The sequence below is a fragment of the Neophocaena asiaeorientalis genome, unplaced genomic scaffold (assembly GCF_003031525.2).
Source record: "Neophocaena asiaeorientalis asiaeorientalis breed wild unplaced genomic scaffold, Neophocaena_asiaeorientalis_V1.1 scaffold500, whole genome shotgun sequence".
Classification (NCBI taxonomy): Eukaryota; Metazoa; Chordata; class Mammalia; order Artiodactyla; family Phocoenidae; genus Neophocaena; species Neophocaena asiaeorientalis.
The window spans coordinates 329,502-346,193 of record NW_020171810.1 but is presented as its reverse complement, the minus strand read 5'-3'; the positions used below and the strand labels follow the sequence as shown (position 1 = coordinate 346,193).

The window sequence follows — 16,692 nt, the reverse complement described above, 5'->3', positions numbered from 1 at the left end:
TTTATTTATTTATTTATTATTTATCTTTGGCTGCATTGGGGTCTTCGTTGCTGCACGAGGCTTTCTCTAGCTGCGGCGAGCGGGGGCCACTCCCCGTTGCGGTGCCCGGGCTTCTCTTGCTGCGAAGCTCAGGCTCTAGGCGCGCGGGCCCCAGTGGGTGTGGCTCGTGGGCTCCAGAGCGCAGGCTCATCAGCTGTGGCGCATGGGCCTAGTTGCTCCGCGGCACGTGGGATCTTCCCGGACCAGGGCTCAAACCCGCGTACCCTGCATTGGCAGGCGGACTCCCAACCACTGAGCCACCAGGGAAGCCCTAAATAGATTTTTAACTTGTAAGTATATATTATTTGAGGCAGTATATTCATGTAACCTTGTTAGTAAATGTTTTTTTTAATTAGAAATGAGGCCTGGAATCTGACGATGCTCCCACGCACCCCACTATAGGTTGTTTAAGAAGATATTTGTAAGCTCATTTGTCCTGTGGGAGTCACTATCAAGCGGCCTAGAAGTTTCCATTCAGCATCAAAGGGAGAGTTGATTGAAGTTCTCAAACCTTGAGTTTGAGTCTCCAGATAAAACAAGTTTGCTGACATGAATACGTGGACGTGAATGATAACAATCTGACTCACCCTGGTTTTGGTCTCTCCTCCAAGAAAGAGAAGTTCATTTAAAACAATATTTTGGAAAAACTGAACTCTCAACAGGGTTTTTGGAAAATTGTTTTCATATTTCCCCACTGTTCATAATTGAGACTACAGACATAATGCCATGAGAAATCCATTTGTAAATGGGATTATGTCTTTCTAATTACAGCAGCTTCTGCAGGGAAGATCCAGACCCGAAGTGGAAATCTTTCCTGTAGCTTCCTTGTGCCTGAAATAGAAGGTCTTTTTGAGTCAAGGTCAAAAATATGGTCAAATCAGCAGTTTAGGGTCTTTTTACCCCCTAGAGCCAAGTAGCTGCTGACATAGAACACATGTTCCTGGGATTGTTATGTCTCTGTCTGTGTTGTTTCAGGCAAGAGTTTGGCTCAGATCAATGTCCAGATCTGACAAGGGAAGTGTACCTCCAGGACATCCACTGTGTGGGCTCCCTCTGCAAGCTCTACTTTAGGGAGCTGCCCAACCCCCTCCTGACTTATGAGCTCTATGAGAAATTCACGGTGAGTGTTTGGATTTCCGTTATGGTTACTGGGTGGGATGCATGGATGGGCCAAGGAAAGTTTCAGCACTAAAATTACAATAATAATACTCACCAGATGGTTGCCATTATCTTGGTGACGGAAGCAGGATGGTACAGTGAGGAAAGTAAGGTAGTGGGACTGTTTGCTAAATTTTTCCTTTCTTCAATTTTCAGAATCATGTTTGTTTGTGTGTAAGAACTGGGTTAAATCATCTCCACATTTATGTAACCAAATGCGTGTCATTATATAGGGAGGAAACTAAGAACCAGAGGATGAAGTGACTGGCCCAAGGTCACTCTGCCCCCTAGCAGGACAGGAACCTGAGGCTCCAGATGCTACCCCCCGTGGCTAATTCATTTCGGGCTATTCCTTCTATGTTTCTTTTGGGGGTTGCACAAAGAGGTAGGCGGGTAGAGAAGGGAGAGAGAACAAACAGAAGTCAACAGAGAGGTCAGAAAGCTGGAAAGAGAAAAGATTCTGGGAAAAGCAGCCGAGAGGGAGTGCAGGTTAGGCCAGTGAGTTGAATTGGTGGAGGATGGATGGGCAAGAGCAGAACACCTATATAGCAGCTGTATGGTCACCAGATAGGGTCCCCAAAGGAAAATGAGAAAGGAGAATAAATGCTTAGAGCATGTCTTTTAAAAAAAAAAAAAAACTTTATTGGAGTATAATTGCTTTACAATGATGTGTTAGCTTCTGCTTTATAACAAAATGAATCAGTTATACACATACATATGTCCCCATATCTCTTCCCTCTTGTGTCTCCCTCCCTCCCACCCTTAGAGCATGTCTTTAAAGACAGCATTAAAAATAGGGCTTGGACATTTGGCTGCAGGCGGGGAGGTGCAGAGTAGGTGAAGAGTTGGGTTTAACCAAGGTTGAGGCTCAGCTAGAAAAAGGGGAGGAGGGATATGAGAGTGTGTGCAAGGGAGTGATTGAAATAACTGACCATAGAAATTTGTCTGGATAAGAAGGGAAATGAGGGCCTAAGGCAGGTAACAATGAAAAATTAGATCAATAGGTCATTCATCCCAGTAAGGTCAGCAGACTGTTGGAGTAGGGTGGTCAGAGGGGATGTTTGAAATTAAGGTTATGAAGGAGTTGCAATTATTGGTAAGGACCAGATCTAGGCTCTAACCCTGGGGAGGAATCTTTCTTATGGCTCTTGTAATGAACTTATTATGAGCATATAAATGTTCTTCAGTTTGAAATTATATAGGGATAAATGAATGCTTTTTAAAAATTGGGCGTGGGTCCCAAAAAAAAAAAAAAAAAAAAAAAAAAAAAAAATTGGGCGTGGACCATTAAAATAGATTTAGGGGTTTTCAGTGATACAGGGAAACACTCACTATGATTACTGGAAAAAGCAGGTACACAGTTGTATATTAAGACATGATTAAAAAGAAAGATGTTCACAAGATTAATAGCTATTTATTTCAATGATGGGATTATAGATAGTTTTCCCTGCTTCTTTATACTTTAACTTTCAAAATCTTATCCACTAAAAATACATTAATGTTTAAAAAATAAATATATTTATTTATTTTTTGCTGCATTGGGTCTTTGTTGCTGCGTGCGGGCTTTCCTTAGTTGTGGTGAGCAGGGGCTACTCTTCGTTGCGGTGCGTGGGCTTATTGCGGTGGCTTCTCTTGTTGCAGAGCACGGGCTCTAGAGCACAGGCTTAGTAGTTGAGGTGCACGGGCTTAGTTGCTCTGCAGCGTGTGGGATCTTACCGGACCAGGGCTTGAACCCATGTCCCCTGCATTGGCAGGCAGATTCTTAACCACTGTGCCACCAGGGAAGCCCCCCATTAATTTTTTAATTAAAAAAATATTAGGTCAAAACATACAAACAAACAAAAGTGGGCATAAATGTTGACCACTTGAAAAGCCAGCATAAACCAGCTGAGGGGACTCTTAAAGATCTAAGAGGACCTTGAGATCTAAGGCAGAAGGCAAATGAGCCTCCACTCTGCATGGCTAAGTCATTAATAACGACAGCCTTTGACCCTCCAACTACAGAGGAGTCTTTCCTGGGAACCAGGAGGAAAGGTTGTGGGTCTTGTGTGTCTTTCAGATTATCATCATCATCATGATATATAATAATCAATAAAAATAATCATCCTCAATAAAAGACAATTTGGAAAATGGGGGAAAGTAGAAAGGAAACCTTGGTCTCTCTTCTTAAAGACCAGAGACAACTACGATTAACACAGGGTTATTTCCTTCATTCTTTTACTCTTTGCATAGTGTTTTTGTTGTGTTCTGTTTTTCTAAACCAAACTAAATTTTTATTGTAAACATTAAAGCAATCCAGGAGAATATAAAGGAGAAAGTATAAATCACCTGAAATCTCACATCCTAGGCATATTTTCTATTAACATTTCAGGAGACATCCTTACAGATCTCTCTGTCTTTCTCTCTCTCTCTGTCTCTCCCGTTCTCTCTCCCAACTTTTGTTCCTCAATACTACATATTGCTGTTTTGGAATGGTGCTAATTCAACAATGTGACCATCTTTCCATGGTAACAAACACAGAGAGGCACTCTTTTTACAGCGTATTCTCTCATGCACCCGATGATTTCTTAAACCAGTTTCCTAATGATGGACATTTAGACTTTTTGTTTCTTTCTTTCTTCTTCTTTTTATTTTTTTTATTTTTTTTTTCTTTTGGGCCGCACCATGCAGCATGTGCGATTTTAGTTCCCCAACCAGGGATCAAACCCACACCCCCTGCAGTGGAAGTCTTAGCCGCTGGACTGCCAGGGAAGTCCCAGGACTTTTTGTTTCTGAACATTTTGCTTTTTATAAACAACATTATAGTGAACATTTTTGTACATATATCTTTATACTTTTGTCTGTTTATATCCTTATGAAAAATATCACAGAAAAAGATTTACTGAGTAAAAAGTGCTTATTTAAAATTTTGTCACACGTTGCCAAATGGTTCTGTAGAGAGACAAGAATGTTCTTTTTCCTGCAGCCTTGCCAACACTGAATATTTTCAATTTGTTAAACTGTTTGACAATCTCAGTCAACCAAAAATATATCTTACTGTTCTTTTAATTTGTGCGTAAGACTTTCTTGTTTGTTTTCTGCATAGTTTTAGTCTTCTTATCACTATACAGTTTCATCCTTGAATAAGAAAACAATATCATCACGTTAACTAACTGAATGAGTCTAATTTAACTAAATTTCATTCTACGATAGATGGGGGTAGATAGGAATTCTTGTCTAGAGACTTGAGAAATACAAGTTTCTTCTTAGATCTTGTTTAGAGGCTCAGAAGAAAACCCATGCTGATCTCTCCCTACTTGTGTTCCCTGACATTGCTAGTCATTCTATCTCCCACAGCGACAAAAAATACCAAAGCAATGTTATTGTCCACTGGTCGTCAAATCTCAAGAAAACTTAACATTGTATTTAAACATAGTTTAGTGACACTAAGAAATAAAATAAAAATGTTTTGTTGTGACAGCTGAGTTCTACATACGTAGGACCTAGTGATGTTAACTATGTAGAAAAATTTATCATTGAGTAGATTGCTTTGATCACGGTGACGAATTATGAAAATATAAGCAAACCTTCTACAGGGACATGGGAACAGCTCTATCACATTGTCACACATTCTTACAATGATTTATTTAAACTCACTTGCACAGCTGAAGTAGAATAACATTTCAATGGAATATAACAGAATTAGAAAAATATTAATAGAAGAATAATAATTATGATATCTGCCACTTATTGAGTGCTTACAATATGATAAGCTTATTACAAATATTATTTCATTCAATCCTCAAATAACTCTGTGAAGTAGGTTTTATTGCCTCTTTTACAGATGAGTAACTTGAGGCTCCGAGTGACTTTTGCCTGGGTTTGTACAGCTAGTAAATGGAAGTAAAGATTTAACATTCTGTCTCAGAACTACCGCACTATTTTCAAAATAGATTTAACAACTCTTAAATAGGCTTAGGTATTAAATAATTTAATATGAAATAAGGAAAACATCCCAAACTGGTGAAGGAACAATTCAATAAACAATGTTAGGAAAATTGGCTAAGTGTTGGGAAAGGGGAGAAGTCAAGTTACATTCTTAGCATTTAGCGAATTTCAGGGTGGAGAAGGGCTTTCTAAGAATAAAAGCAAAGGAAAAAAAAAATCACCAGAGACAAATTTAACAAACTAAACTACATATAGATTATTGTTTTCTCTATTTAAAAATACATTAATAGGGCTTCCCTGGTGGTGCAGTGGTTAAGAATCCGCCTGCCAATGCAGGGGACACGGGTTCGAGTTCTGGTCCAGGAAGATCCCACATGCCGCCCACGTGCAGCAACCAAGACCCAACACGGCCAAAAATAATAAAATAAATAAATTTAAAAATACCTTAACAAAATTAAAAGGCAAATGACTATGGAAAACATTTACAATAAAGATGGCAGGAGATTAATATTTTTAATTATATAAAACTCCTACCTATCAATAAAAAATAAACAGATAACACCCTGAAAAACAAATGAGCAAAGAACCTCAACAGACAATTCATAGAAGAAACATAATTATTTAAAAAGTATAAATGGGGAATTCCCTGGCAGTCCAAGGGTTAGGACTCTGCTCTCTCAGTGCCGAGGCCCCAGATTCAATCCCTGGTCGGGGAACTAAGATTCCACAAGCCTCGCAGCCAGTAAATTAATTAATTAATTAATTAAAAAAAAAAACCAACTTAAAAAATATAAATGTATTAGAAAAATATATTTGCATATTAAAGAAACATTTTTTAAATGTTAGTATTTCATGCTGCCTAGCCTGTGGTGACACTGGCTCTTTCGTAGTTTTCTATTGCAAGTGTAAATTTGCTGGACATTGCAGAAAGTCATTTGAAATTACTATCAAGAGTCCTAAAATGCTCATATTTTTTAATACAGTAACTCTGTTCTAGGACTCCATTCTAAGATAATAATCAGATGCACACACAAATAATTGATTTACAAATATTTCACTGCCATATTACAATAACAAAACTGGGGAGTATCTACACGTCTGACACCAAGGGATGGGTTAAATAAATGATAATAACTCTATTGTTTTCAATCCTGTGTAGCTGTGAAAAGTCATATTTCTGAAGACTATTTGCTGTCCATAATATAAAGTTAAATGGAAAAAAGCAGTATAGGCAACTAAATAGGAAATGATGCCAGTGTTCATATTTGGTGCTGGGGGGCCCAGACACATTGCTTCCTTTAATGCTTCACATGTGAGTAGGTTAATAGTAGTTATGTCTGGGTGGTGGGTTAGCAGGTGCTTTTTATTTCCTTCCAGTACATGTATTAGTTTCATGAGGCTGCTGTAACAAATTACCACAGGCTTGGTGGCTTAAACAACAGAAAGTTATTCTCTCACAGTTCCAGAGTGCAAAAGTCTGAAATCAGTTTCACTGGGCTGAAGTCAAGGTGTCAGCAGGGCCATGGTCCTTACAGAGACTCGAGGGGGAAACCTGTTCCTTGCCTCCTCCAGCTTCTGGTGGCTGCTGGCATGCCTGGGCTTGTGGCTGCATCACTCCCATCTTTGCCTCCGTGGTCACACTGCCTTCTCCTGTCTGTGTCAAATCTCCTTCTGCTTCCCTCTCTTAAGGATACCTGTGACTGGATTTAGGGCCCACCTAGATAGTCCATGAGAATCTCCTGATCTCAAAAGCCTTAACTTAATCACACCTGCAAAGACTTTTTCCAAATAAGGTAACATTTACAGGTTCTAGAGATTAGGATCTGATATCTTTGGAAGCAACTCTTCAACCTACTACACTACATTTTATTTTTATCAGAAGAAAAGTTTATTTTAGGAAAAACTCAATTTGGGTCAGATTGATTTAGCTAAAATTGTTACACCCAAGATAGAGAAAAGTTGCTGCTTCAGGATTTTTAGAGAAAGCAGTTTAGAGAGGTATTAAATTTTATATTGAAATTACGTCTTTGTGTATCAGTCTCCTTCATTGAACTGTAAGCTTCCTGAGGACAGAAACTGTATTTATTTTATTCATTATTATGCTTCCTTTCCCTGCTCTCCAGCTACTGGAGAATGTTGTGACTGTTACCTAGTAAACATTTGCTGGCAGGTTGCTTGACTCACACATGTCATCTGAAGTGTCACTGGGAGTGGACCACCGGTGTGTGGCATCAGGCAGAGGCTGACTGGCTGTGAGCTCAAGATAGCTGCCAATGGGGTAGCAGCCAACTGTCCTGGGTTGCCAGGGACTCCCCTACTTTTAACTCTGAAAAGTCCTGTGTCCCAGGAAACTCCTCAATCTCAGGCAAACTCTGCAGATTGGTCACCCTGCCAGGAGCCAAAAGTTGAGGGGAATTGTCTCAGCAAACCTGGTGCTCCTCACTCAGAAGGTTTGGTTCTCGATGGTACTGTCCTGGAATTGTGGCCAAAATGAGACTTTCTGGCGTTTTCAAATGCAAAGCAAAATACGGACTCATTCACTTACTCATTTCATATAACAAATGTCTGTTGAACACCTGCTATGTATACCAGGCAGGCACAGTTCCAGGTGCTGGGGGTTTAATGGTAAGCAAGACAGATAAAATCCTTCCTCTCGTGAAACTTACATTTTAATGAAGGAGGTAGATGATAAATGAATTTAAAGCATAGCTCTATAATCTGAACTGTTGATAAGCAATACTAATGCAGAGTACAGGGCAGAGAATGATGGGGACTGCTATTTTTGGTAGGATAATCAAAGGTCTGTCTATGAGGTGATATTTAAACAGAGACAAGGATGAAGTGAGGGAACAATTTGTGCAAATATCTGGTGGAAGAGGGTGCCGAGAAGAAACAGCAGGTGCAAAGGCCCTAGTCGAGGACATGCCGAGCTTGCTTGAGGGAATATATGGAGGCCAGCATGGCCCATAGGGAGCAGGCAAGGAGGAAATGATGGGAGACTGGGAATTTGCAGATGGGCCAGGTCACGTAGTTGTGCTTGCTGCCATGGGTGTGACAAAGACAGGTAGGTATAATGACCGTCTGGAAGAGAACAGTGGTTGTCTCTGGAGACTGAGGGTCTGCAGTTGGAAGTCAGACTAACTTTCTTCTGTGTATATCGGCAGGCGGACTCTCAACCACTGCGCCACCAGGGAAGCCCGCTTTGCATTTTTAAAATCATGTGCATGAATTACTTTTTAACCTAACGGCTTAAAATAATTAAAAATAATAAAGGTGGCTTTATAATAATTTTTAAATAATTAATACAAAATAAAGGGTAAAAACTGAGTTGCGGCTGGGCGCAGTTGGAAGGGACAGTCACGGGTTGTTTGTCCCCCCTGGTGATGGGCCTTCCCCGGGCGGCAGGGGTAGAGGTGGTATTCAGGTAAGCAGAAGAAAGTAGAGCCTGGGCCCCGCCAGAGGGGACTGGAGTCCAGCCTTCGCTAGAGTCCTCCAAGGACAGGAAGCTGGTCTTAGGGATACTGATTGGAAGAGAACAAATAGTCACAGAGTCAGCCTAGATCTTTTAAGGTTTAGCTGTTAGCAAGATTGGCTTGGCTAATGTTGAGTGAAATTCTCTTTCAGGCAAAAAATTGGGGTGGGCGAAATTTCAACTCCTTTCCCTCAATTCCCCACTGATGGATTCTGCTCTCCTAATGGGTGAAGACAAAGAGATCGAAAAATAGCTTTGCAGTGAGCAGACCCTCTGGGAGAAAAACAAAGTTCTAGAGAGATTCCAGATAGGATTGGGGTGAGGCTATAAATAGTGAAATGAACACCAGTCCCAAATGGGACCTGCAGGCATCAGGGGTGAGCCCGCCCAGCCTCTCAGAACAAAGGTGACTAACATCTTCCTAAAATATTAAAGGAACTTTCCATGAGGGCTGTTGAATTGACCTACACCTTTTTTTCCCCAGACACATTTTTAGAAAGTGGGGGGAAGTGGGGGAGGCTTGGGAAGGGTGTGTGTGCAAAGCTTTGCAAAGCTCGTCCCAGCTTTGCGGAGAGAGGAAGAGAGGCCTACCTCTCCTCCCCATTTGCAGGATAGAATGTGGGAGGATCCGCACCCGCATTCTTCTGCCCCTCCTTCCCCTGAGCTCTCTCCCTTCACTTGCTTTATGAGGTTCTCCCTGTCTTGGGAATCAGGGTTTCTCCACAAATCTGTTTTCTAAATGACAGCTCCCAGGAAGAGGGCAGAGGCGTCAGGTGTTTACTCCGGGCCCCATGCTTGTCCTCACCCTCTACATCCTGCACGTCTCAAAAAGCAAGGATTGCCACAGAGATCATGCTTATGCCGGCTCCGTTCTCAGGCTTGCAAACCCACCAGAAGATTGAGACACCTGTGATTGTGACCCTCCCAGCCCCGAATTTCTCCCCATTTCTGATTAGGAAATGAAATCTGGTTTTCCCACATAGAAATTTTTGATTGCCTTTGAAAATTGTTAGCTTCTGTGAATGCTTTACTTCAATTAAGTAAAAAAGTCAAACAAAAACAACTTGGTGGTCAAAGCTCTGGCATGATGTCCCACTTAGGGAAATGGAGCACGGGTAGTCCAACAGATCGACAGGGAGCACCTACTATGTGGCAGGCACGTTCTGGGCACTGGGACTCATCACATCCCTGCACTTACGGACCTTACATCTAGCAAGGAAGACAGACAACAAGCAATAAGCCTAATAAATAAGTATATTATATGTATGAATAATGATGGCAAGTGCTGTGGGAAGAAATGGAGACAAGTGAGGGGGGTTGGAAGGTCTGGGTTGGGGGAGCGTGTTGGAGTTCTCCTCCAAGTGAGACCAGAACAGACACAGCAAGTGTGGCCTAGGATAGGGTCCAGCAAACAGAAGGTGCCCCATAAAGTTCATTTCCTTCCACTTTTCTGTGCCCCCAAATTCTCATTACTGAGGGTTTGAACTTCAGCCTTTACATTCAAGCAAGAAATGACAGTGAATGACCGAACAGCATAAGAAAACCACACCACAGTTAGGATCTTCAAATTAGAGAATATATTTTCTGATTATACTTTTCATTATATATAAACGCAAAGCAAGTTTCCAGCACTGTGAGGAAATACAAAACTGTGTAAGTCACATATGCCTGTGAATTCAGGATCACAAGGACTGAAGTGAGCTTAGGAGCCCCTTTTCAAGTATCTCTTGACGTGAGTGGGATTACATAGTTATTATGCATATGAAAGGACTCAGGGAGCTGTAGCAGAAGATTTGTACATTTTTAATATATGTAAACTATACCTCGGTAAAAAAAAAAAAAAAAAAGATGTAATTACCATTGACCTTGAACTTAGGTATGGCTCCCATGCTGTCAGTCTTGAGCACTCAGCCACTGCACTGGGAGGGGCCCTTGAGCCTGAGCACAGGCAGGACAGAGTCTCAGGACGGGACACAGGGGACTCTGCCCAGGGACACCTGTGTTGTGCAGGAGCCCCGGGCAGGACTGTGACCACACTGCCTTTACTGAAGCCCCAGCCTCTCCTTGAGGGCCTGGGCTGAGGGGGGGACCAAATACCCACACCGGAAACAACCAGAGAGCAAGTCCGGACAAGGCCACCAGGTCTCAGGGGCAAAGCTCTTATCCTGCTGAGAAGGCACGGCTTCACGTCGTTCCTGCTTCCTGGCATCAATGACAGGCAGCCGGGTCAAGGGATAGTCTCAGGCTAGGTGGGGAGTGGCTGTTTGCACCCAAAAAGATAGCTGGCTAAGTAAACAGGGAGCCAACCTCTCATCTCCATCTCACTCTGTCTCCCTGTCTCTGTTTCTCTCTCCCAGTGTGAGTCTCTGTGACTCTCTCTGCCACACGGGACACACCCAAGATTCTACACCTTTTTTACCAGATACCTACCAAACATCTGAGGATGCACAGAGACCCTGTGTGCCCACATTGTTAGACACCTCCCATCATGAACCCTCAGAGATTTTAGGTGGTTTGTTTTTTCTAGAAAAGCGTGCCCCCTGGAAGGACAACCTCTAGGCATGGCTGGGAGGCTGGAGTACCAGAAACCTAAATAAAACCCGCAGACACAGGTGGGTGTCCCCCTTCTCGAGCACTCACTGGACTGCTTCATTTCCTCTCTGCAGGAGGCGGTGTCCCATTGCCCGGAAGAAGGCCAACTGGCCCGAATCCAGAATGTTATCCAGGAGCTCCCCCCATCCCATTACAGGTAAGAATCCTTGGTAAAAGCAATTCACAGCCTCTCAATGTGATGTAATACCATAGATGCAGGCTAGCATCGTAAAAGGGGACAAATTCAGTGGACAGTGGCTTTCCCAGGGCAGGTTGAGGGGAGAGAACAGGTCACTTTTATCAGAGTGAGTTGGTGCCTGACCAGAGACACTGGTGGGGAGGGACAGCCCATGTCTAAGTTACTTTCAGAGCACCCCTCAGAGTCCCACAAGAATCATTATGATCACAGAAGCCAGCCTCACAGAGATAGTCTAGGTTCTTACCGAGGTTCATAGCACAACCAAATCTATGGAAACCAAGATGGTTCTTTATTTTTCGCGGTACGCGGGCCTCTCACTGTGTGGCCTCTCCCGTTGCGGAGCACAGGCTCTGGACGCGCAGGCTCAGCGGCCATGGCTCACGGGCCTAGCCGCTCCGCGGCTTGTGGGATCTTCCCGGACCGGGGCACGAACCCGTGTCCCCTGCATCGGCAGGCGGACTCTCAACCACTGCGCCACCAGGGAAGCCCCACCAAGATGGTTCTTAAACAGGGTTTGACTGTTGCTCTTGAGCGTTTGGCTGACTGTTCTGTCTGTATGCTCATCAGTACCATCCCTTCCATCATTTCATCCTTTCATTTCATTCTCACAATTTAGCCCCTAATCCTACCACCTTTCCCATTGTTCCCTAAGCCTGCCCAGCTTTTACCAGGGGGACAGGTTTTGATGTGGTATACGGGCTTCCCAGCAATAGCAGATGTTATTCATCCATCAAATGAGCTCCCTAACAAGTGCCAGGTACCTGTAGTTGCGAGAATTACAATAAAAGCTGAGATGGGGCCCAGTTTCAAGACAGTATGAGGCAGTGCTGCCCTGGGTGAAAGGAGGCACAGGCTCCAAGTGATGTGAGTCCCCTATTCTGCCTCTGGCTGGTGCTCCAAGGGCCTCAGCTGACTTCTGTCAAACCCACCTCTTCCCCACCCACAGCCAGTATTCCTGAGGCTAAGAAAATTGTTTCCATCTATCTTGATATCTTCCTGATAGTCCTCCAAAATTCATGAGATAGAAATATTTTAGAGTCTCTTAAACTCAAACTTTAGAAATTATCTCCAGATTCAGGCTTCACACAGGCTCCAAATTTTCTTACTTTGCTTTTTAAAAAATGAACCGTTACAGGACCTTGGAATACCTGATTCGACACCTGGCCCACATCGCCTCCTTCAGCAGCAAGACAAACATGCATGCCAGGAACCTGGCCCTGGTGTGGGCTCCAAACCTCCTCAGGTAACCACCACCCCTCACCTCACTACCCCAGTGAGCTCAAAGCAGCCCCCAATTCAAACAAAGACTGGACTCTTCAAAACCGAAGCCCCTTGTAGACAAACTTTTGGCTAAGTGGTTGTCACACGTGGGAATTAAAGGTGATTTTTTAATTTTTAAAAAAATTAATTTATTTTATTTTTGGCCGCACTGGGTCTTCGTTGCTGCGCGGGCTTTCTCTAGTCGCAGCGAGCAGGGGCTACTCTTCGTTGCGGTGCACGGGCTTCTCACTGCGGTGTTTTCTCTTGTTGCAGAGCACGGGCTCTAGCTGCACGGATTTCAGTAGCTGTGGCACGCGGGCTCAGTAGTTGTGGCTCGCGGACTCTAGAGCGCAGGCTCAGTAGTTGTGGTGCACGGGCTTAGTTGCTCTGCGGCATGTGGGATCTTCCTGGACCAGGGCTCGAACCCATGTCCCCTGCGTTGGCAGGCGGATTCTTAACCACTGTGCCACCAGGGAAGCCCAAATGTGATTTTATTTTATTTATTTTATTTTTTTATTTTTTGCTGTACGCGGGCCTCTCACTGTTGTGGCCTCTCCCGTTGTGGAGCACAGGCTCCGGACGCACAAGCTCAGCGGCCATGGCTCACGGACCCAGCCGCTCCACGGCATGTGGGATCTTCCCAGACCGGGGCACGAACCCGCGTCCCCTGCATCGGCAGGCGGACTCTCAACCACTGCACCACCAGGGAAGCCCCCAAATGTGATTTTTAATAGCCCTTTCCTGCTAACCATGGAAACTCTGGAACCCAGAGGTATCTTCTAGCTATTACCAGGATGTGGCCAATGTTATGAGTCTGTATGTTATAATTTCCTGAAAAGGCCTTTTCTGGGTCTTTGGGGCTTCCTTTGCTTTTGTTGGTTTTGGTGGGGTCCTAGCTGTCTATACCCTGAATCAACTGCTTCATATGACTTCATAAATGATGACCTGCCCTTAGAACAATTGTGTGGAGGTGGAAGAAGATCCTATAAAGAAAAAAATTAATTCCTATATATTCACTAATATAGTGTTTACAGTTTTGCAAGGTATAATACCTGGTAACTGTTTCGAATTTGTTCAGTTTGTTTGGAGAGTCCCTTTAATTGATCTTAAATAGTTAAAGTAATACAAATTAACAAACTATACATTTAGGAACTGGTGGCTTGTACAAAAGGCCCACTGGCTCCCCCTTATGCTTCATGGGGTAGGGCAGACTCATTCACTGAATGTGTTTCTTCCACGGTTCAGGTCCAAAGAAATTGAAGCCACTGGTTGCAATGGAGATGCAGCCTTCCTTGCAGTTCGGGTCCAGCAGGTGGTGATTGAATTCATACTGAATCACGTGGATCAAATCTTTAACAACGGTGCACCCGGGTCTCTGGAGAACGATGGTAATGGCTCCTTCTGGCATACACCCTACCAATCACCGTTCTTTGCCTTAGGCATGGGGCCCAAGAATAAGTTAGAGTGGGCTGAGATCTAGCTCTCAGCGTCAACTGTGTGTGTGTGCTGACTACACTGCGTGTGTTTGGGGATCGTGCATACATACATGTGTGCCTGTGCAACAAAAGTGTGGTATGTATGCGTGTGGCTCTAGCATGTTTCTGATCAGTTGCATACATGGCCTATCCCATGAATGTGGTGTGGTGAACTGGAATACCTTCTGTTGCTTTTAGTGAGTTCTTAAACTCTTCCCGTGATTAGCTAGAGACACTGGCAATATTCTGCCGACTATTAGATTTCATCTTTACTTTCAGTATGATATTTCAGAAGTCCTAAGTGAATGAATTAAGAGGCATCCTATTCATACTCACATATATATTCAGAATGCCTTCTCTTTGCAAGCATTTTTTAAAAATAATTGAACTATAATTGATTTACAATATTGTGTTAGTTTCAGGTGTACAGCGAAGTATGTGTATGTTATGTGTGTGTGTGTGTGTATATATATATATATAAACCATTATAGTTTATTACAAGATATTGAATATAGTTCCCTGTGCCATACAGTAAATCCTTGTTGTTCATTTTACATATGGTAGTGTGTATCTGTTAATCCCATACTCCCAATTTATCCCTCCTCTCCTTCCCCTTTGGTAACCATGTTTGTTTTCTATGTCTGTGAGTCTGTTTCTGTTTTGTAAATAAGTTCATTTGTACTAGTTTTTAGATTCCACATATAAGTGGTATCGTATAATATCTGTCTTTTTCTCAAGCATTTCTTGAGTGCTTACTTTGTTCTGCCCTGCATAGGGCACTAGGCATACAGCAATGAGTGTGTGGGCGCATGTATGCAGAGACTAGCTAGCATTGAAACCCACTATATACAAGAAAAATATAGCTATTTCACGCTGGATGTGATGAGATGCAAGATATGATGTTTCAGTCCTGTAGTCTCATAATAACATAATTAACCCTAGGAATGCACTGGTATTGGTTCATGCTGATTGAACTCATATGAGCCTAATTTGTAAAAATCAAAAATCCAGCTGATCAATAAGCCTGTTAACTGCCATTTGTGTGAGGGTGATTTTCCAACATTAGCATACGTCACATAACTGGGAGGGCTTATTGAAACACAGATTACTGGATCTCATCCCCAGAATTTCTGATTCAGCATGTCTGGAGTGCTGCCGAAAATCTGTGTTTCTAACAAGTTTCCAGGTGATGGAGCTGCTGCTGGTGGTCAGGGCCCACACTTGGAGAACCAGTGGTGTATGAGAGCTGTATCTGCAAAATATTTGTATTAGCTGATCAAAGCATTCTTTTCTACTTTGGCTAATATACTTGGGAAACTCAAGTATAACCATCAAAGTAATCAATTGCAATTAATATCAAATTTTGATTTCTGGTGTAATTGTTCCCACCCCCATCCTGTCCTCCATGTGGTTTATGATCTTTCTTTTAAAATTCACATACCATAAAATTCACCACTTTAATCATTTTAAAGTGTACAATTCAGTGGTTTTTAGTGTATTCACAGAATTGTGCAACCATCACCAGTATCTAATTCCAGAACATTTTCATCACTCCAAAAAGAAACCCCACACCCATTAAGTAGTCACTCCACATTTTGTCTTCCCACCAGACTCTGGCAACCATTAATCTACTTTCTGTTTCTGTGGATTTTGCCTCTTCTGCATATTTCATATAAGTGGAATCACACAATATGTGGTCTTTTGTGACTGATTTCTTTCACTTAGCATATGTTCTCATGTATCGGTATTTCTGTTTTTTATGGCCGAATGATATTCTGTTGTATGGCTATACCACGACTTATTTATACATTCATCAGCTGATGGACATATGGGTTGTTTCTACTTTTCGGTTATTATGATGCTGCTGTGAGGTCATGTACAAGTTTTTCGTGTGAACATATGTTTTCAATTCTCTTGGCTATATACTTAGGAATGGCTGACGTTTCTTTTATCTTTATTTTAACTCGCACATTATGGATGTATTTTTTATTGTAAGCTATATAAATCCTTTTTGAAAGTAAAGGAGAAATAATATGCTTTCATTCATCCTTTTGAGTCAACCAATTATTTATTGAGGACTTATTCTGTGCCGGGAACCATGGCAGGTGCTCCACATGTATCATCTCATGGTCTTATCACAACAACCATCATAAAGTTATCAACCCTTTTTTATACATGAAGAACCAGAGAACCAGAAAAGCTTAGTATCTGGTAGGACTGAACACTGAACCTAAGTCTTCCAGCCTGTGCTCTTTCCTTACCTTGTGCTGACTCTGAGAGGAAAAAATAGTTAAACAGATAAATAAACCATTGTGGAGAATTAGTGACTCTTGGGAGATGTTCTTCTTGACAGCAGATTCCATTCATGACTGTTAGTGTTAAGGATGTTCCTAATTCCAACCTGGAAATGCCTGTTCTTTTTATGACCATTGCCTTAATCAGCTTTTGTCCTGCATATTGAAATCCAGTTTCCTCTTGAGGCTTTAACTCTTGATTGCCTCCAATAATTATTATTCAGTGCATTTCATTTAAATGTTCTCGTTATGAATTCTTATTGACTTCGGTACCAT

The 16,692-nt window shown here is 42.4% G+C and overlaps 1 protein-coding gene across 1 annotated transcript in view; it reads left to right on the top strand.

The window, feature by feature from the left end:
* Positions 1–16,692, top strand: part of ARHGAP31 (Rho GTPase activating protein 31) — a 111,616-nt gene that overhangs the window by 63,054 nt on the left and 31,870 nt on the right. The window contains exons 5-8 of the mRNA XM_024765195.1: positions 1,015–1,159; positions 11,263–11,345; positions 12,523–12,630; positions 13,893–14,035. Coding sequence (XP_024620963.1) covers positions 1,015–1,159; positions 11,263–11,345; positions 12,523–12,630; positions 13,893–14,035 — 479 coding nt within the window. The remainder of the gene's footprint in view (positions 1–1,014; positions 1,160–11,262; positions 11,346–12,522; positions 12,631–13,892; positions 14,036–16,692) is intronic.